This window comes from Equus caballus, chromosome 25, assembly GCF_041296265.1.
Source record: "Equus caballus isolate H_3958 breed thoroughbred chromosome 25, TB-T2T, whole genome shotgun sequence".
NCBI lineage: Eukaryota > Metazoa > Chordata > Mammalia > Perissodactyla > Equidae > Equus > Equus caballus.
In genome coordinates this window covers 24,157,536-24,180,189 of record NC_091708.1, presented here as the reverse complement: position 1 = coordinate 24,180,189, position 22,654 = coordinate 24,157,536, and the positions used below count along the sequence as shown (strand labels likewise).

Here is a 22,654-nt window from a genome sequence, read left to right as displayed (position 1 = left end):
CAGGAAAAGTGAATCTATTTGTAATTTTCTAGTTTCTCCTTTATGTTTTATTTTCTAATTTTGTTTTAATAGTTTTGTTTTGTACCTATGTTATTCTATTACAAAGTTCCTCCATCCTTCTTGGATTCAAGTGAGAGTATAAATGATTAATAAGCAAATATATTCTAACTGATGATGTTGAAAAATAAGAAAACACCTAATAAAACGTTATCACTCCACATTTTAAAAGATATGCTTTATCTAATCTAAGTATACTTCACTTTTTGTAGATCAGTGTCAAAGTGTCAACTTCTCTTTGGAGGTTACATTAGGTAACATATTTCTTATGTCCTCCAAAAGGAAAAAAGTTCTCCAACGTCATAGGTTGGTTGACGAACGCTATTCTGGGGATAAAGAGTCGTGGGGGTAGACAGTGCTGACCACAGGAATGTCGAACAGCAAATGCTGGCTTTGGACAGAAAAGCTTTGATGCATAGTGACCTCTTTGAAATGTCAAGACTGATGGTCCTTGTGGGGACTTGCTTTACAAAATGTCACAGACTGAACATACTATCTGAGAACAGAAATGCAGAATAATGGGGCAATAGTACCCTATCTATAAACCAACTATGTTTACAGATTCCCTAAATAACAGGTCAAAATAGATTTCATTATAGTAAATATTCCAGTCGCAATGCTCTGCACAATTCCCATCTGTCTCATGTATTTTAAGCAAGATTTCTGGGCCATGTGGCTTTTCTAGTAGACTTCAATGACATGCAACCACCAAGCACAAACCTTGTCATTTATTTAACTCCAACTGTCTTTAATCTTGAGGACAGTAATACAGTGAGAAACCTTGGGGTTTCACCATAATCATAGAACCTTACGCAGGATCAGATTTTCAAATTCTTTGCTTTTTTTTTTGCCACATTTTTGCCACCATAGAAGTCTTGTGTTGTCTATACAACGTCTTTAAATTTGGATCAGTGGTTTCTTATTTTTTTTTTTCCCCGTCTTTCCTCCTTTAGTTCACAGCCATGAATGAACCACAGTGCTTCTACAATGAGTCCATCGCCTTCTTTTATAACCGGAGTGGAAAGTATCTTGCCACAGAGTGGAACACAGTCAGCAAGCTGGTGATGGGACTTGGAATCACCGTCTGTATCTTCATCATGTTGGCCAACCTACTGGTCATGGTGGCAATCTATGTCAACCGCCGTTTCCATTTTCCTATTTATTACTTAATGGCTAATCTGGCTGCTGCGGACTTCTTTGCTGGGTTGGCCTACTTCTACCTAATGTTCAACACAGGACCTAATACTCGGAGACTGACAGTCAGCACGTGGCTCCTCCGTCAGGGCCTCATTGACACTAGCCTGACGGCATCTGTGGCCAACTTACTGGCTATTGCAATCGAGAGGCACATCACGGTTTTCCGCATGCAGCTGCACACACGGATGAGCAACCGGCGGGTAGTGGTGGTGATTGTGGTCATTTGGACTATGGCCATTGTTATGGGTGCCATACCCAGTGTGGGCTGGAACTGCATCTGTGATATTGAAAATTGTTCCAACATGGCACCTCTCTACAGTGACTCTTACTTAGTTTTCTGGGCCATTTTCAACTTGGTGACCTTTGTTGTAATGGTGGTTCTCTATGCTCATATCTTTGGCTATGTTCGCCAGAGGACTATGAGAATGTCTCGGCATAGTTCTGGACCCCGGCGGAATCGGGATACCATGATGAGTCTTCTGAAGACTGTGGTCATTGTGCTTGGTAAGTTTTGTCTTGACTGTAACTTATTCTCATTGTCTTAATATATACTACGGTAGTTTATGATAGTGGTAAACGACAATGTGAGTATTTGCCAGGTATATATGTTGGAAGTATAAGGGGATGAGGCAGCTTTGTATCAAATGTCTGTGACGAAGTTAGTATAACAGTCTTTGTACAATTACAGAATTGGCTTTATGGAAATACGTGTCTCGGTGATGCGGTATAAATGATAACGTGAAAGGTGTCATTGATGAGTTTGGCTATCAAGTATGCAAAATCCCAGCTTTTGAAAGGTTTCCTTATAGCCCAAATTGTGGAACTTTTGCCTTGTGGTCTCTCTCTTACAGATTTTCATTTAGAATTTGCTTTTATGTAGTATGAATATGCTTTCATATGAAGTTATTTTTATGAGCCTCTTTCTAGATCTCTCTCATATTTTGTAATTATTACTACTTAGATGTAGGTAAATATTTCAAGGATTTATATTTCCCGCACAAAATGAATTGGAATTAATAGCATTCTGTGACTGTCATCCTTATGAAAACTTTTTTTTTCATTAATTTTCTGTTTGTAGTAGTGGAAGTTAATTCATAATTCAAGGTGAAGAGCAAGATTTTATTCTTTTATGTGCACTCAAATAACTTTTGCCTTTAAATAACCATTATTTTTCCTGGATGAAAAGTTTATGGTAATGATCAGGAGGAAAATATTTATTTATTCATTTATGTACCCAGAAAATAGTTAAAGAGCAGCTAATAAATTCCAGGCCCTGTGCTGACCCCTGGAGATGTATCCACGAAAAGGAGAGACACAGAACATTTCTTTTGGAGCTTAGAGTGCCTTTTTAAAAAGTTTACCCAGTGAGAATTTGTTTAAATAATTACCCTATTGAATTACATTTTCTCCACCAACTCTATTCAGGTTAACATTTGATCGCATTTAAAAAATCCTTTTAAAATTCTTTTAGCATTTCATCTTTCCCCATGGAAATTCAGTGGAAAGTTCCTCTAATTCTCTTTGCTCCAATTTGTAAATCAGAGTTGAGTGAATGCAACCTGGGATTGTGTGGCACCTCTGAAACTAGGAGTTACATTAATTTTAGTCAGTGGAAAGAGAGCCCTAAATATCACTAAATAAATTAACATTGTAGTTGATGTGACGGTGCCATCTGGTTTGCTTAGAGCAAATGCTTCATGGACGTCATTTCTGGGTATCCTGATTTTGACCCTCTTGTACACCTGTAAGAATAAGGACAGGCCTTATAATTGCTGATACAACTGAAGCCCTGCCTGTAACTAACTGGCACTCTTAGCTTATATCCCCACTTGGCCCCCATCACCTCAGATGTGAGATTGTCTTATTCCATCCAATGAAGTTCAGTGGAAGTACAAAAACAGTCCCCCTATATGTTTAATTATCAATAAAAACCTTAAGCATACCTGTGCCACAAGGATGTATTTTCCGTGATATAGATGAAACACATCTGAGTATGCCGTGGGTGCTATTTTTGAATGAAATTAAATAATATGAGAAAGTTTACTTCTGTTTTGACTCAAATATTGGTTTCTTTGCTGATGATCTGAATGTTGGTTGAGATGTTTCATATGAGTGTGCTTTTTCTATTACCAGAGTGCTGCTTATGATTCATAGAACCGCCAGCAGAAAATGACTATTGAACTTGGACTATGAACCGGCTGAGTTCTTGTTTTAATTTTGACCTTTGTGTAATGCCCAGCATAATCCGATGTGCAGGATGCTTCATGATTCATAGAAAATTAACTGTTGTGCCTCATTCCGTTGTTTTGCAGGTTAAAGGAGAAATATTTTGAGGGTTTATGGGGCAACGATTTCAGTGTACATCTGCCCTAAATGCCCTCTGCCCCACCACGCCAACCCCAAACTTGAAAATAACAGAAATAATGTTGCCCTCTGAGGCTTAAACTAGTAGACTCCACAAGATTGAATCCTTGTAACTACCTCTGGAATAAATAGAGTTATATCCAGAGATGTGTGATGGAAAAAATTTTAGAACATGGAAAACTGTAATCAGGGTGATAGGTGAAGAAATTTGGTGAGGCAAGAGGAGTATGTGATTATAATATAGGAAGGAGAAATTGAATAATGGACTGCAGCCTTTTTGAGAAAAGTAGCAAAAATGGGAGAAATGGCAGGGTGAGGTGGTGGGTGGTTGGAAAGTTTAGAATAGGGAATTTACAATGCTAAACAGTCAGATGTTTGTCAAGGTGATGCCTAATACCATTCATGCAATGTACTCCACTGCTTGAATTCTGTGTGGTCATGAGTGTGTGGAAGAGATGGGTGGGTCTTGGAGGAACAAAAATTCTAGTCTACTTGAAGCTCTTCTCTTTGTAAGTTAGTTTATTGACAACTGAGGTTTTTGGTTGCGTGTTTAGTTTTTTTTTTTTTGTACGCTTTTCACATTTCCTGACAATCTTTTTTTGTTTTAAAGATTTTATTTTTTCCTTTTTCTCCCCAAAGCGCCCCAGTACATAATTGTATATTCTTCGTTGTGGGTCCTTCTAGTTGTGGCATGTGGGACGCTGCCTCAGCGTGGTTTGATGAGCAGTGCCATGTCTGCGCCCAGGATTCGAACCAGTGAAACACTGGGCCACCTGCAACGGGGCACGTGAACTTAACCACTCCACCACAGGGCCAGCCCTGCATGTTTAGTTTTTAATGTCTGTCTTCTCTGCCAGATTGTCTGCTTTGTGACGGCAGGCAGGAATTGTAATGATGAGCTGTGCATTTTCTCCACATTACCTATCATAATATCTGACACAAAGTAGGTGCTCATTAAATAACTGTTGAGTAAATGGATGGGGTGACAAAAGCAAGTTTTTTGAGCCTTCAGAACTGAGGACCAGAGAGAGCCATAGTGAATTCACTAAGCTCGTCCCACTTTATTCAGCCGTGTGGCAGGAGCCAAAGCTAACTACAATCCTAGCACATTTTGTGCCTTCCGATCAAATACAACAGCTTGGAAAGTGACTGGCCACAATGGATGCTCAATAAATATTGTTTAGTTTACTTTCCTTTATTCTGGACATGGTGACGGTTTGATTAACTGTGTAGAAAACCTTCAGTTTCCATTTCACCATGTCAAAGTGACCTTCGGGTTTTAGACCTGTTCGGTCCTCACGATCAACAAAAGGATTCGTTGATCAACAAGTCAAGTTCCTAGGAGTCAACAGGATAAAGACATCTTTGAGATTTATGATGGCAATACCAGTAGCAGTTTTGAAGCACAAGATGGCATATAATCTGCTTTTGAGTGAGTACTGAATCTTAATATTTATTTTTATTTGTCAAACACTCATGTAGCATTAATCATGTGACCAGCATTACTCTACTTTAGCAACTCTATGGCATATAGGTCCCATTCATTATCTATTTGTTAATCTCATTTTCCAGAGGTGACAACTGAGGCACAGAAAGTTTAGGTAATTCATTTCAGGCTGTGGTTCCTGAGCCCATGCATTTTTCACCTCTATGCTATCCTGCCTCTCTATAATAAAACAACTACTAGCACATGCTGTATTTTGTGGTAACGTTTGAAGAGCGCTGCCCTATTAAATTGAAACATTGTGATCCCATTTGTTTCCGTTGATGAAGCCTAGCTGCCTGGGCTTTGTTTCCTGGGTAGAAGAAAGCTTCGAGAGAGCATTCCTTTCCTCCTCTTGCTTCTGATGGTGAAGCTCATGACTCTCATTTCGTCGGCCCTTTTCCACTGTTTGGTGTTGGAGCACTAGTAACTGACTGCTTCTGATTGAAGGAGTGTTTTGTTCCAGGTGTAGTTACCTTGAAGCTTCATTGTCCCAGCGTGAAGTCACGTAATCCTTCCCCAGGCTGGAGTTCTCCCTACTTGACATTTTACCCAGAATTCCTTTTGAGTCTGTTCCATAGTTGAATCAGAGTGGCAGTCGCTGTTCTCCCTTATTTGACTACAGTCTGTCCTGAGTTATAAGTCCTTGCCTTTCCTGCTCTGTTCCTTGCGATGACACTTCTGCTGGGAATGATGAGAAAGAGGAAAGCCAGGTTACAGTGTAGAGGTTTTTGCATCTGAGCCCAGGGGGAGAGTGAGGGACAAAAAGCAAAATAAACTCAGGTGGGTCTTCTCTCTTTGGGAAAGAAGAGGGAGACACTCGTTTTCTAGTTTAATATGTTCTGGCTGCAAATGATCACCCGCTGAAGCTAAATTACCTCCTATTACCTGTGCCAGGGTCAATACTTGGCACTACTCTTTGTGCACTGTTTATAACTTTATACCAAGGAGAGTTGGATATCTCCCATTTTATATAAAGGAACTGGGTTAAGATAGGGCAAGTAACTTGACCAAGATCACTTTTTGTAAGCTGCAGAACTGGAATTCAGCTGTAGGGTTGTTGTAGCCCATGACTTTCCATCACAGCCACTGAATCTCCACAGACCATGCAAGAACCTATGACTGGTGGTCATAATAGTTGGGGGACCTGATGAGGTTAAGCCCATGCAAATCTTTACATACTTCTCTTTTCAATTTAGTTCAGCAAACATGCTGTTGAGTGCTAATTGTGTGCTAAAGGATAAAAAGATGAATAAGGTAATATCCATTCTTTATGGAGCCTATGGTATAGTAGAGGAGACTAAGACAGAGCTGTAAAAAAAGTAGGTCCATGTGCTAGTAGAGTTGTGGGTGGAGTAATTTTGAGTGGAGAGAAGAGAGGGCTTCCTAGAGGAGGCAAAATTGAGCTAGCCATCCTGTAGGGTGATAGTGGAGGAGAGCTAAGCAATAGCAGTTGTCACCTTGGAGGAGCTGAAAGCAGTTAGGTATGATTAGCAGACAGTGGGTGTGCCAGATGGAGTTTTGGCTGGTGAGTCAAAGCCTTCATAACATACTAAGGAGTTTGGACTTCTGCCTGTAGGTGATCAGCGATGCTGAAGAATTCCCCAAGATAAAGAATACCAATTCCTTATAGGTGTAACAATATGGTTTATCATCCAAACTGAGACCCTTTTGGTAGTGACAACAGGCACTTAGTGGTCAGGACACTGGGACAAAAGGCACACACCAAGACTCTTCTGGTCAACCCTCTTTGTAGGCTCTACTTTCTGTTTGTTTATACATTTTCCTTTGGCCTTTTAAATGCAGAGCTCAACAATGGACTTGTTCCATGTGTAAGGATAACGGAGAAGGACTTTCATCTTTTTTTAATGCAAGGATCTGTCTAGACTTAGAATTTTTGAGCTGAAAGGGTCTTTAAAAATCACACCATCCAACTCTCTAGTCCTACAAGTAGACTGAAACTCTGAAGGTAATTGAGAAATTTAGGTCTGAGTTAGCTGGTGGCCCAAACCAAGATCCAGGTTTGCTGTCTTCCCGTGAGGTGCTGTTCTTCCTGCCCATGCCTCCCCCTTGTTCAGTCCTATCCACATTTTCCCTCATTTTCTTCCTTATGAACATCGGAGTGTATTTATGAGGCTAGCCTGGAGGAGGTGTAAACACTGTGGTTTTAAAGGTACCTGGCTGCCCCAGAAAGAGTCCCCTTGAATTTGGCCTCTTAAAACCAACTGGGAATCTCTGTAACGAAGCTTTGACAAAAGTCATCAGAAACTGAATGGAGGCACATTTTATGGCTTTTACACATATTAGCATCCTGTTAGCTACCTTAACAGCAGTTGTATTCGTTTTTCATTCAGCTTGGTTTTCCGTTAAGTTTATGTTTTACCTGAGAGGTTTGTCTCCCACATATATTCATTGAGGCGAGATGCCCCTGGCATCTACTACTGACTCTGCCATTAACTCTCTGGGTGATTCTGGGCAGGTTACTTTCTCTGTGCATTAATTGCTCTGTATCTTCATGTGTAGGATGAAGCTGGCCAGTTGGATTTCCAAGATTAGAGTTCATTTATTACTCCATAAATGAAAGATAAGGGCAGTAACTACTATAGATCAGCTATGTGGAGTTTTCTAGTGGAAAACAGAAACAGAGTTGAAACAAAAGCAAGGGACGATGATTTCTCTCCATATCAGCTTCTTTAATAATTAGCTTTAGATGTCCTACCCTCCATTAAAGGGAGTGGCCCCTTTATAGAAGACAGTCTCAGAGAAATGGAATTTTTTTTCTTTACTCTCCTGTAGAGAGCTGTGTGACAGGAAGGGAAGGTTTCTCAGCTGGTCCTGTTGCTAGGGGAAGGGAGTGGACACAAGAGTCTCTTATTCCCTGGCCACAGTTGACCAGCTGCACATCCTGTTGCTCTGAAGAGGAATCAAAGCTCCCCACGTCTCCTCAGGTCTCTGTGGCATCCCTGTGAAGGCCTCTTTGAGGAAGAACCTGAGAGAATGTTTATGAGAACCTTGGTTGTTTGACCAGCCACGAGGCTGGCTTGGCACTGTGGGTGTGGTCAGGAGAGACCCCTGCAGAAGCCCCACATCCTAGGCCCAGGTCAAAAGAGAAAACAAGGTTCAAATACGGCTCTTTATACCCTTTTGTTGCCTGACTCCATTCAAATATTTTTACTCAGAAGAAACTTTTGAACAGAAACAAACAAACAAAAAATACCACATTAACCTAACAGAGTTCCTTTTCAGGTGTGGACAGAGCAGCCAGAACACGAAGCTCTTTCTTATTTTAGGTCTTGATGAGAGTGATTCAGACCTTGTCTAGTTGAGACTCCTGTCAGTCCCAATGTGAAGGTTACACAGTCATTTGTCCTTATCATTAAAGGTCATAAGTGATGCAAAGGTTCCTTGAATGAATTATAGAGACCACAGGGAATCACTGTTACGTAGGGACTGAGAGATTAGATTTGGAAGAAAATAGACCAGAGTTTGGAATTTGAATCCTGACTCCTCACTTACTAGTTCATAATCCTGAGTAAATGACTTAACTTCTCTGAGCCTCCGTTTTAGAATTAATAAAATAAGGATAGTAGGACCTTTCTCATCAAGTGGTTGTGAGCTTTAGATGAGCTGATTCATGTAAAGCACACTTAGCACAGAGTCTGGCTCGTGACTTGCTCGACACTGACTAAATGGTAGCAAGTATTATCATTAGTATTAGGTCTTGTCTACACGTGCATTTCCTCCCCTCTTTTCTTTCTGACACACCCACACGCCAGCATACACATCACAGTGGATTTGGTGGTTGAGGCAGTGCTTCTTTCCTATGATACAGTATAAAAATACTATTGCGTTTTACCAGGTGTTGGCTCTAGTAACAGGCTGTAAATGCTATTCTGAGTGGCCTTTGCTTTTTCAAAGATACATTTGTACTTCAGAGTTGCCTGCATCTTATTTATTAAGCCTTAGCCTTAGGTAAAAAAAAAGTCCTGTTAACACCGAAGAAATGGCAGTCTTCACCTGGTAACCCTCCAGAGATGAATAAGTGGTATTGATCATTAAAATGAATTTTGAAATGGACAAGGCCACTTCGTCAGTATCTATCAGTTCTTCTAGATGGACCTGCAGTGCTTGGGGCACAGCTGGCAGCCCAACCATCATTTAGGGAACCATTCTTTTTCCTTTTGATCAATAGTGAAGAACTGTGTCTGGCATAAATGGAAGAAATGGCAAATGGTTGGTTGGAGTCATGAGACCCCATGAGACCTTGTTGCTCTTCTCCAGCCAGTCCCAACTTTACAGTGTGATCACCTATGATTCCTTTAGTCTGGGCCTTATCACTGTTCACTTACAAAGAGAAGGATGTTTTCTCCTCTTTAATCTCTCACTGCTACTTCATGAATCTCTTTGGAGTGTCCTTATGGACATTCCATGATGGCAGAGCTTTATCTTCCTAGCACTTAGAACAGGGCCCAGCACTTAGCAAACTCTAGATATCTGTTGAATGAACACTTGAAATATATCGTTTATTCTGGATGGAGTTTTACAGGCTCCCTAGTAACAATAGAAATATACCTGTAAGGAGTCTCATTCAAGGGAGTATTTGTTATTAGATAGTTGTAGTAAAGCAGTTTCACATTCTGCCTGTCCAGAACATGTTTTTAGGCTAAGTTCCAGCATGAACTTGTTAATAATAGTTTATTTTGTCAATAAACATGTATCGAATGTCTACTAGTTGTCTATTAAGGAGTAGGGATGCAAAAATCAATGAAAATGTGGACCCTGTAATCAAAGAGCTCTCATTTAAGTAGATCGTAATAGATAAATAAATACAATATAATATGGTAAATAAAATATGCAAGGTGCTATGGGAGTGCTGTGTTGTGTTTGGGCAGTGTCAGGCAAGACTTCATGATGAAGGGGATGTTGGAATTATACCTTAGATGCTTTGTAGAAGTTTGCCACATGAACCTCCAGGCAAAGGAATTATTTCTATTAGATATTCTTTGCACTTTGAATTGAATTAAATATTCAATCACTTCCTTATATTGCATTTAATATGTCACTTAGATATGACAGTAAACTGTTAGGTGTGCAAATCTTATGTAAATTGCCAGGGATGGGAGGGAAAGCTTGTATAATTTTAAGACAACATTGTGCTTATAAATTTTTTGCCTGTGTTTTCACTGGTATAATGCATTTTTTTTGAAGTGACCAAAGTTAGCAGATTTGTATCATCAAAACACTTATAAGCAAATGAGTTTTGAATGGTTACTGACTTATGAGGACAGAGATGAATTTCTATGTGTGCAAATTAACATCCTGTGAAAAGTAAGAAGGGCTCTATAGTGACATGTACATATTTCAGGACCTGAGAGATCATTGCCAGGAAATGTGGACACGTACACCTGAAGCATGAGAGGAATACGGTTTTCTGTGGCATCTTACGGTCTTTCACGGCATTGTGGGTAGGGAGATTTCAGAATGTTTATAGTTGATTTTTGTTTTTGTTGTAACAGCTGCCTCTGAATTCTACTGTTCTATCTAGAAACATAGAATCCTGTTTTCAGGGGTTTACATTCTTTTGGACTCTAAGCATTATGTTGATTTCCTGATACAGAGGTAATAAGTAAGAATGAACATAGGATAAACACACACATACATGCGTGAATTGCCAGATTTAGCAAATAAAAATAATTGCATGGGGCATACTTATACTAATGAAAGTATTGTGTATCTGAAATTCAAGTTTAACTGGGCATCCTGCATTTTGACAACCCTAACACACACACACACACACACACACACACACCCACACACAGCATTGGCTGTGAAATAAAGCATTTTAGATGACAATCAACTCTTTAGGCATAGATTTTTCTCTTTGTATTACGGGCTTCCATATTATCCTGAAGATCAATTTAAATACACAAGGGGTTTCACTTTCTTAATATTTCTGATTTTTATTTTGAGTTGTCTGGAAATAAAAGGATGTATATCTTATATGTTTGTGCAATCTTATATTTGGTTCTCAGATATTATGGATGATTATGAACAGGTAATGTTATATACTTCCAGTTCAATACTGAATTATTCTCTTCGTTTACATATTCTTTGTCATGCTCTTTGGAAAAAAGCATTTTAATGAAATTTGTTTTTCCATATAAGCAATTCTTTTTCTTGTGTTTTCTACCTTTGATATTTTTTTCTCTGAGGTCTAAACTAGAGCCTTCTGCATCTGAGAAACTACTTTTTATTCATGTGTTTTAATGCAGATGATAGTGTCTAGACTGAGTGTGGTCATGGCTGTACTTAAACCCTGGCAGGTCTCCTCAGCCAATAGAGGAGTTATTGTAATGATCCAAAGCAAATATGAAGTTCTAATCGAGTGACACAGCAATAACAGGGTCTTTTTGAAGAAGTGGGATTTAATCTGGCATCGAGAGACTGGAAATTCATGGCTTCACCTATTTATCCTGTCCAAGGAGACTTTTGTTGACACAAAGAACACTGCATTTTAAGTAGGGTTTTCCATGAGTTCATTCTAAATGAGTATTTTCTTCACTTCAAAAAACTTCTCTTCATGTGGCAGGCATGAATTCATTTGCTCAAGTTATTTTCCTTTTTTTTTTTGGGAGAGAGAAGATAGCCACTTCGGAGCCCAGCTTCATAGGACCTGCAGAGGAGACTGATGAAGTGGAAAGTTGACAAGCTTTTGCTGTAGCCAGCAAGTGATTCACCGTGTTATATTGCAGGGATTTGCTTTGCTAACCTTGCTGAGCACGTGGTGCCCAGGAATGCTCCTCTGTATATTGCCCCAGCCCAGAAGGAAAAGCCAAGTTATAAATTGAGGAGCTGGAATCAGTGAGTTTCTGAACGAAAATAGGAGAGGCTGTATTTGGACACACTACAAAGTACATATATAATGATCAATTAAACAAAAGTTGTATAGATTAGAGCACTAGCTTTATTTAATTTGGCAAATTCTAATGTCTTTGGAGGGAAAGTGAAGATGTTTTCATTAAAAAAACACTATTTCTAAGGCACTATGCGTTTATTATAGCATATTTCCATGTACCACTACATAAGAACAACTTATTTAGAATGGAAGAGAATGTTGTAGAAACCAAATTTGAATAGTAAGTCTAACTGTAGTATAGATTATTACATTGCTAAGATAGATTGATATCGTTCTAGAATGAAATTTCTTCATATTTTAGTTCAATCTGAATTGGTTCTATCGCTTTTAAGGCAGGAAATCTGTTGCTAAAACATGCATAAATTTAAAAGATACTAGAAACAGGATCAGAAAAAATTAGATACAGAACTGGAAAATACATTCATTTATTTGTATTGATCTGTCTAAAATGCATTATATAGTAAATGACTTGTTGCTATTACATTACAACCCATTATATGTTCAATGTGCTGTCCTCAGAAGTTTGACTTATAACTTTAATAACAATGTTATACGCAGCTTTGTTACAAGGTAGCTTATTGCGGTTATGGGATATTTTGACCCATTGTTTTGCTTAGACTTGAAGGACATTTTTGTGTGATCTTTAGAAATATAGATATTTAAATCAGAATCAGAGTAACAGTTTTTGTGGAGAAGGTATTTCCTGGAGTGTACATTATCAGTCTACTTTCATCCTTTCTTCAATTTAAAAAAAATAAGGATGATAATAATGGTTAACATTTGAATCCTTACTAATCATCCAGGCTCATTAAGTCCTACTACCTTTCCCTATATTATTATATTAAAATAATGTAAAATTTTAAGCAAGAGTCTTAGTCTCTCTGAATTTCAGTTCCCTCATCTGCCAAATATAGATAATATATTTTTATGAAGATCATATATAATGATTCTGAAAGCTCTTTTTATAGGAAGTGTCACATAAATGTAAGCTATGAATGTTTTTGCAGCTGCTGCTTATAGAGCTGGGACCAAAAAAAAAAATGTTCGGAATGCTGAGCAAGAAATGTGATGTAGCGTGGTTGCAAAGGCATTAACTATATAGTCCACTCCAGATTTGCTGCTTACTGGTTGTTGTGACTTTGGGCAGTCCACTTAACCTTTACGACAATTTCCTCATCGGTACCATGAAGGGCTGCACTACGTCAGTGTTTCTCCAAGTGTGGTCCAAGGACCACCAGCATCTGAATCACCTGGGATGCGTGTTAAACAGGCTGATTCCCGGGCCCCAGCCCAGACCTGCTGAAGCAGAGTCTTTGTTTTGGCATCCAGAGTTCAGTCATACAAACCTGGCATTAAGCCTGTCTTTGCTCACTTCTAAAGTCTATTTTTCACCTTTCCCACCAAAATGAACACATTATTGGTACCGTTCAAACAGTGGGTGAGGACCCGTGATTGCCCCTACACGTGTGTGTTTGTATACTTGCTTTGCAAGGGAGGAGATGAGGAGAGAAAGGTAAAGGAAGGTGAAGTTAGGGAGAAAACACAATACTACTAAGATAAAATTCTTGGCTCCTGAAGAGCTTACTATTAAAGAAAATTGATATTTTTAAACTAAATAGACTTTCCTCTCAAAATATTTGAAACATCCACACTAGTTGTTAATATCAGCCAAGGAAAATTCGTCACCTTGAATTTAATGACAGAAAATGCAGCCGACCTATTATAAAGGTACCTTGAGAAATAGTAGCATATCTAAGATTTTTTTCAAGTCAGCATGTAATTTTATATTATTCTAAGGAGAAAATTTTATCCCCCCAAGAGAGGAGATAAAGCAACGTTTGTTTTTGCATTAACCTGGTACAGTTGTATGTGTCTGCATGGAGACCTTTCCAGAAAAGGATAAATCAATCAGGCGCTGTCCCTAGGCTACATAAAGAATATCCTATCCCCCCTTTTCTTTCATTTTCTTCCGGAGGCAGCATGGTATAATCTAAAGAGTGTAGGAGTAGGATTTATGTGTACTTGGGTTAAAAACCCCAAGTCAGCTGGCTTATAAACTTTGTGACCTGGGCAATATATTTGACCTTTCTAAGCTTCTGCTCCGCATCTGGGATTGGGGAGAACGTTACTTATCACTCTCCCCGCTGATGGGGAGGTTGTTCTGAAAATTAAATGAGATGTGTTAAAGTGCTTAGAATGCAGCTGGCGCATGTTAGAACACGAAATTTTCATGCTTTACCTGTTGCTCTGCATCCCTGACAGTGCCACCTGTGACTGGCTACAATTAGTCTTTTGAACTATTTTCTCAGGACTTCAGCTGTTTTCTTTGGAGCCATTTAGCCTCTTTTATAGGCCTATGTCATCACTAGTGGCATTTTCCCACAGTCTGCCTATAGAAATGGAACTGAGGGTCCTGTATAAGGATTCAACCCATTAGTCTGTTCATTCATCCATCCATGCGTTCATACCTTAATGATTCATTTAACCAATGAACGTAGAATCCTACAAACTAGGTGTGGGATGAAACTTAGGAGGATTATGGCATTCACACCCTCTTCCAAAGCCAGGCTTGGCCTGTTCGTACAGTTGTAATGATGCATGGGCTGTCAGCCTCTGCTCTAACATCTTGGATGCAGGGAATGCTCTTATCTTGCTAGAGGCCAGACTGTTTTCAGATAGATGGACTATTACATATATTGAGCCCAGATCTGGGAAACAACTATTTTCTAGGGTACCACCCACTGGATCTTGTTCTTTCCCTTTGGTACTATAAAGAACACTGCAACTATGGGCAAACCAATTCAGTTCAAATGACATGTGTTACCTCTTGTGTTGGGATGACAAACACCAAAATGTATCATCCTTACTCACTTACAAATATGACTACAGGGAAGAATGGGAGTAAGCCTTATGGCAGATACAGTTATAAAGCAAATATGACCCTACCATCCTAAAGCTTGAAGTCTGGTAGGAAAGATGTCACATGTACATAGGTGATTATTATGAAAGGCAAAGGTGACAAAAAAATAAAAGAAGTGTGGAAAAGCTACGTGGGAATTTAGAGGAGGAAGATAGTCTTATTAATAATATAATTGGGAAAGTTTTATGTAAATGAGTGTTTTGAGTTGAGTGTTAAAGTGTAGGTGATGTTCCAGGAATGAGGTATTCTGTTAGACTGCCTTTACTCCTTTAAGTACAGAATCCTGTTTTAATATTTTTTACTTTTTTCTTGATTACCAAAGTAACACATATTCACTGGGGGAAAGCAAGAAAAAATTAAAAGTTAAGAAATTAAAATTAAGAAAATTTAGAATTCTGAACCATTTGGAGAAGAACTGAAATATTACAATGAATATGCTATTTATTCCAATCCTTTATTCTAATTAATACTTTACAATTGAGATCATACAGTATATACAGTTTTGTTGCATGATTTTAAAAAATACCTAGTGCATGTTACCATGCCATTAAGTAATCTTTGAAAACAGGAGTTTTCTACACAAAGTTCAGTAGATCCAAATGATGGAATTGTTATATAGTCACTGGGCTTTTAGGGTTTATCGCTCTCTTTTTTTGCTGTTATAAATAACATTGAGATAAATATTATCTAATGTGAATCTTGACTCTCCTCGCTGAGACCTTGCGAATCTTGATTACTTATTTAGTTGAATGTTCTCCAGAAAGTTTGTACAATTTACACTCTTACCACACGGGAATGAGAACATTTTGTTATTTTCTTCCCAATGTTGGATGGCTTTTCTTTTTTCTCTTAATGATGCCATGTTGTAACCATTTATATTATTTTTCTTTGTGAGGACAGATGTTAGCAAACCTAGAAAAGAGATGAAAACTTTTCTTGGGTTTAGAAACGAAGAATAAACAAAAATAGGAATGCATTTAGTCCCATTTAAATATATGGACTGCTTTGAAGAACTTTTTTCCATGTAAAAGTCTAATGCGTATTTATTTCTGTAGAAAGCTAAAAGCCTAACAGCTGAGCAGAATAGCACGGGGGCTGTCAGTTGTCTCTGAAGTGCTCACTGCCTAGGTTCTAATCCTGGCCCCACTGCATTGCAGTGGAGTCAACTTGAGTGCTGTTTTCAGTTGCTCCGAGCTTCCATTTCCTTGTCTGCATAATGGGAGGCAGGGCAGAAACAGGAAAACTTCAAAAGATTAAGTAAGATTGTTATATAAGATGCTAGGCCTGTAAGTACTTGGTAGATATTGGTATAAAATACATAACTTAGTGTTTTCATTGAATGATGATATTGCTGTGTTGAAACCTAAAGTCCTTGGATCAATCCTCCTGGTGGTAGATCTTCATTATATTGTGAGAAGGGGCAGCCCAGAAGGATCAGGACCCATCGTGATTCCAGGACTCAGTGGGGCAGGTTTTCCTTGAACTGGCTGGTGCTGCCATGTCAGAAGTTCCTGAATAGCTCTGAAAACAAACACACAACTCACTTCTGAGATCTCCCACTTTTCTGTCTTCCCTAGACAACTTTAGTCCTTAATGCAGAGGTTCTCATAATTTCTCAGTGCCCTTGTTGCCTCAATAATTTTTTCGCAATGCCTTTAGGCCAAAAGAAGGACCTAACAGTTTTGCTTATTAAGTGGTTAAATCAACTTAATAAGTATATATAGGTCCTAATAAATTGGCCACTTCATAAAACAAAACAAAAACACAAACTGAAAGAAGGAAGATTATTTTAATCTATTTCTTAACAGCAGTTTCCAAGGAATGTGTGTGCCTGTTGCGCACTGCACAATTTCTCAAAACTTGGACTCAGATTGGACACTGCTATCCTCACATCCTGTTCCACACTGAGTTTTATGCAATACTTGATTTTCATATTGCAAAGAAATGACATCATCGAAAGGAATGTAATGCCATCTAATGTTGAAACTGTGAACTACCTCAAGCTAGTAGTTAATGGGATGTCTGACAGATGTTGAGTGTCTCTGTTTCCCTCAAATTTAAAAATATCTGGCAGTGCTCTTTTCACTGTGGAACCCTAGGGTACCTTGTGGCCCAGTTTGAGAAGCAGGGCCTTACGGTATTTCTGGTTTCTGGCTTTACTTCAGTTTTGCTTTATTTTGTTTTCTTCTGGCTGGTTGACTCCTCTTGTCCCCTAGTTCCTGTTTTTGTTTATTTCTTGGTTCTAGCTGTCTAGTTTCCTTCCCTTTGCGCAGGGCCATTCTCTGCTTAGTCTCCATCAAGCAGCAACAGACTCTGTCTCTGCTGCTGGACCTTTGCAGACTTAGATGCAGCCCTGGAAGCCCTGATATGCTTTGGTAGCTGGCTGTGGGTCAATCCCTGTGGTCTCTTACAAGACTTCTTCAGTTCACAGCTCTAGGGAGCATGATTTCCATTGTAGGCTGCCTAAATGGTATGCCAGTGATGTGGCTTATGTGGAGGTGTCGATCTGTGGTGGTCTTTCCCTGTGGTGTGGATGGGCATGCCCTCCATACTAGACCACCCAACTCCCCAGGGGCGCTCTTTGCCTTATAACAACAAAGACCTGTCCAGATTGCATCTCATTGTCCCTGTTCTTGGCACGTCAACCCAGAAAACACATCTGAAGCAGTCAAGTGGTTAATTGTGGGCCCTGGATTAGACTGCTTGCTTTGGTATCCTAGGTTTACCACTATTGCTTAATTTCCTGAAACTTCAGATTCCCCATCTGCAAAATGAAGATAATAATAGGTCTTACCTTGTGTGAGAATCAAATTGGAAAATGAACTAAAAAGTGGTGCCCCTTAGCACATGCCTGACATTAATAAATGTTATTAACTCCTAAAGCACTTAATAAATGTTAACTGTTACTATTTTTTTCTGGGTTTTTTTGACAGCAACTATGAAGTTTACTTTCAAATATTTAAATTTTTGTTAGGAATAAAGTAACTCATTTTTAAAATTTAGGATCTGTGTCTGCCAGTTTATGAGAGCATCAATACTAAAATGAAAAAGCACCTTACGTTCATTCATAACGTTTGGTTTACATATGCTAAGCTGTCTTCATAGACACATGTAATCTCCCAAGATTTTTAGGACATTGTACGTCTAGGCTGTATAGGTAAGATCATGAAGATATTTTTCCCATTTTAGAAATGGTAAAACTGAGGCTCAAGAGATTATGTGAATTACTGAAAATATTTGCTGGAGCTCACACCCCAACTCAGGATTTGCAGTTTCAGTGCTAGTGCTCCCTATTTACTATGTTGCTACCTTTTAATGTTTCCGAAGTTAAAATGAAAGAGGAAGGAGGTAAGGAAGGTAAGTCGAAAAGGAGGAAAGAAAAGAAAATTGTTATTCTCCTTGCTCCTTACTATGTTGCTCCCTTTAATATTTAAAAATGAAATTTTTTAATATTTAAAAACAAAAGAGGAAGGAAGGAAAGGAAAGGTGATTGTTATTCTTAGATTTTTGTAAGCAATGAAAATTTGCCATGTCTGCTGTCTAGTACGCTGAAGTGTTATAGTAGTTTAAATTAGTGTATAAGAATCACAGGAGTTTGAAAAATATTGTCAATGCTTTGTTAGAAATAATTTCAAAAGAGAAAATGCTTGGTGGCCTTTGAATTGCATGTCAAAAACATTATCACTCAAAAACTATAATGCAAGAAGTTCAATTTCTGATCCATAGGAAAATGCTTCAGAAAAAGAGGGAGGACAAACTTTCCCTTCCCCCTATTCTCCTTTTTTTTTTCCAAATGTTCACATGTCTAACCCTTTCACCCTTGCTGGAGTCATTGCTGCCTAACCGCTTTCTGGGCACAGTAGCATGGAAATGCATCATCAGCGTATAATTTTGCACGCAGCAGAGAGAACCTGCTATTATGGAACTGAGTCTCAGCTGAATGGCCTGGCTTTACACTGTGTTTTGATCTTAGTGTTAAAATGGAAATGAAACCATGTCTCCTTTCAGGTCTGTAGAAGTCTTGCTGGTCCCATGCTTGGTTGGTTGGCGAGGGGAGAACAAGTGGTCTTGTAGCTTTGAGGTGGAAGGCACTGACTGGAGTGTGCCAAGTCACTGTAACAGTCTAAAGATGTAGCTTGATTCTCTGTTGGCTGACTCGAAAACTGTGGAAGTCACAAGCTGGCCAGGCTAAACGTTTCCAGGCCTGCTGGAGGCAGGTTTCTTTGGGCAAGTAAGCACTGAATTCTCACAGGGACACCACGTGGTGGTTCTTCAGCCAAGCGTCGTGGCCATGGTACAGCAGCTTTAGTTTGGCTCTGAAACATTTAATGTGGGAGAGCTTGGCTAAGTGTGATATGAGCAGTTAAGAAAAGAGTCTGATATCAGCCATACCTCAATATGATGCTTTAAAAAATAAGCATTAAGACTTCAAAAAAAAAAAAAAAAGATTATAAATGATAAATACCTAGAAACTCTTGGAAGAAAGAAAAAGGAGTCTGAAGTTTCCATTCCAGTTTTTCTTAGTTAATATTATAAGGCAATTCCCATACAAACTGATAATCTCTAGAAGTTGTATGAGTTTTCTGTGCTGCATAACAGGTTGCCACAAACTTAGTGGTGAAACATCCTTTACTATCACACAGTTTCTGTAGGTGGGAATTCCAGGCACACCTTACTGGGTTCTCTGTTCAGGGTCTCACTAGGCTGAAATCAGTCTGCTGACTGGGCTGCATTCTCATCTGGAGGCTAGACTAGTGAAGAATTTGCTTCCAAGATCCCCCAGGTGGTTGGCATTTCCTTATGGCTGTAGAATTCATGGCAGGTTGCTTCTTCAAAGTCAGCAGTGGAGGGAGAGTCTATGGCCTTTAGATTCTTTTTAAAAGAACTTACTTGATTAGGTCTGACTGACCCAGGATAATCTTTTTGATCAATTTAAAGTTAATTTAATTACATCTGCAAAATACCTTCACCTTTACCATATAACAACCTAATCAAGGAAGCAATGTCCCATAACCATTGCCATGTTCTATTAGAAGCAAGTTACAGGTTCTTCCCACACACAAGATGAGGGGCTATACATGGGTGTGACTCATTTGGGCTCACCTTAGGGTGTGTCCACCATATATTTTAATATGAGTACAGTTGGAAGAAAAATTGGGTTTTGAAAAGTACCATTTTAAAAGGAATTAATGTTACTAGATGGATACTAAAGGATGGAATGTTATTTATTTAAATCTACATTTATTTGTCTTGAAAAAATATTTGCCCCAGAAATATTTGTCTTTCCTTAAAGAATCTATCATTTAACACTTCCTTCTTGAATTCTTCTCTTCGTTTGGTGCTGAGACGTTACTCTTTCCTGATTCTCCTATCTTTTGACTCATTCCTCCACTTGCACTTCCTCCATCCACCCTGTTTGTTTGTTTTTGGAATGTCATATCTCTAATCTGACAGTTCCCTTTGTCCACTCACCTCAAGGATAGCTACAAGTCTTATACCCTGACCTCTTACTTCCTGAGCAGAGTGGTATGGAAACACATAATCATGATGTCATTGTGACTCTGCAGATAAGCTAGCAACTCTGTTGGGGTCAGGTCTTAATCTGAGTGTCTGCTGAATGGCCTGTGGGTGACAGACCTTCAACTGTTTGGATCTCCCTGTTAAAATAGAAATGAAAATTTATCTTCTTTTTGGTCTGTAGTAACATGCTGGTTCCATTCACGTTGCGTGGTTTTTATGTCTAAATAGCAGTATTACGTAAACAGTCTTACAGACGTGTGCAGAGTATGTGCCTGTGTTTATTTACACTTAACCTTGTATAAAAAAAGGATTTAAGGCAGCTTAGAAAGACGCAGACAGTTCAGAGGACAAAGTTGAATTAAAAATAAGCAAGAAAAAGGAGGGAAAAGGAAAAATAAATGTAAGAAAGTGACACAGAGTCAGATAGGGATACGCTTTCTAGCAGTTAATGCAGGCATAAGCATAATTAGGTTCATGATTTGGTGGCCATAAAGTAAAATCAGGAGAAACAGCTCCTCTGAGTACTGAGCCCAAAGAGACGTTTCTCCTCTGGGTCTTCCTCTGTGATGGACTCACGGGACATGGTGTGATGTACTGGACAACTCATAATGTTCAGCACAGGCAGTACCCATAAGGTCATTTCTTGTAACATTCCTTCGTGAAGGCTGGTGGCCTGCTGCCAAAGTGCACTTCAGTGAAAGCATTTCTGTGGAGCTTTACTTTCTAATATATTGGTTGACTCATTCTAGAATGAAGTTTAGCATAGTATCTCCCAGTCTTTTAAAAACTTATTGCCCTGACCCTCAAAGGTTCAAGAAAGTTTAAAAATTTTATTTTCCATGTCTTGATTGTTTGAAAAGAAGTTGTTTTCTCTTCCAACTATAAAGTTGTTATAGTATTAAAAATGAACATACGCAGCACTAGGAATTCTGCTGTATCTGCTCCCAACAGCCTTTAAGAATCTTTATTTTAGCTTACTTAGAAGAATGAGTTATGTAGTTTGCCATGGGTATTATATTATAGTCCTTTTTTCAGATTATATTTCCTGATAAACATCTGGACACTGTTATTTTAAAGTTTCTAGTTAAGTATAGAATGTTTTAAGTCAGGGGAGGGTTTTTTCTTTTCCCCCAATGAGAGTAGGAAGTGGGGGGTAATTAACATTCTTTTGAGAAAACCTGAGGAGCTTAGAAAAAAGCCATTATTTGCCTTATTAGGAGACTGCTCCACCTCAGTTGCAAGGAAGGGAAAAGGAGAACCCATGGCCAAGTGAAGGGTCTCCTCAGAATAATAATGGATGTCCTGTAGAGCAAGGGTTCTAGGCCTCATGGCCCTGAGTCACAAAGTTTGTGTGTGATATTATTTACTGTTCACTAGTTTATTCTTGATTATCGAAGTAAATCGCATCCAGTGTCAATGCTTTATAATGTACGGAAACATTTACACAAGAATACAAAAGTCATCCTGCGTTTGACCCCCACCGTTTTGATATATTTCCATCCATTCCTGTTTCTCTATGGCACTGTAGCCTGTGGCTCAGAACGAAGCCTCTGGAGGCATTTGGATCTGGACTCAGATCCCAGCTCCACCATTTACTTACTATATTGTCCAGAAAAGCTTCTTGAGCTCTCTGAACCTTAATTTCCTCATTTATTAAATAGAGATCGTAGGAATGCCTATTTCATAAGATTATTGCAAGAACGATGTGAGACAGTATATCTGAGGGGCTTAGCACAGTGGAAGGCATATGGTGGAGCCCCAATAGAAGCCAGCTATTGTGTGTGTTACACATGTGTATAAATACATACAGTCGTATTATAAAATTGATACCATACTCAATACTGCTTCGTTTATCCTTAACATTTAAAATCTTCCTAATATTTTACCATACTTACCATAGATTCTATACTTACCTGTTTGCTTTTTTTTTTTAGTCATTCATGTTGCTAAATGGGTAATTTGATAACTTATTTTAAAAATGGATAATTTGATAACATTAAATTATTATATTGACCAACACTCAGAAGTAAGCAGGGAGAGGTAAAAGAAGGCAAACTTGTTCAATTTCTGTTCTTAGGGAAGTCAATTACTGTTTCATTATTGATGACAATAAGTATAGAAAAATAAGTTAAAATATACATCTAAAGACTTTAAACTGTTCATATCCTTTTATGTCTTTGTACTTCTAGACATTTAT

At 38.7% G+C, this 22,654-nt stretch overlaps 1 protein-coding gene across 16 annotated transcripts in view; it reads left to right on the top strand.

Moving 5' to 3' along the window:
* LPAR1 (lysophosphatidic acid receptor 1) overlaps positions 1-22,654 on the top strand; it is a 352,985-nt gene that overhangs the window by 297,623 nt on the left and 32,708 nt on the right. For all 16 annotated transcript variants that reach the window (XM_070251331.1, XM_070251332.1, XM_070251330.1 and 13 more), the window contains one exon: positions 1,011-1,758. In XM_070251331.1, the coding sequence (XP_070107432.1) occupies positions 1,011-1,758 (748 nt within the window). The remainder of the gene's footprint in view (positions 1-1,010; positions 1,759-22,654) is intronic.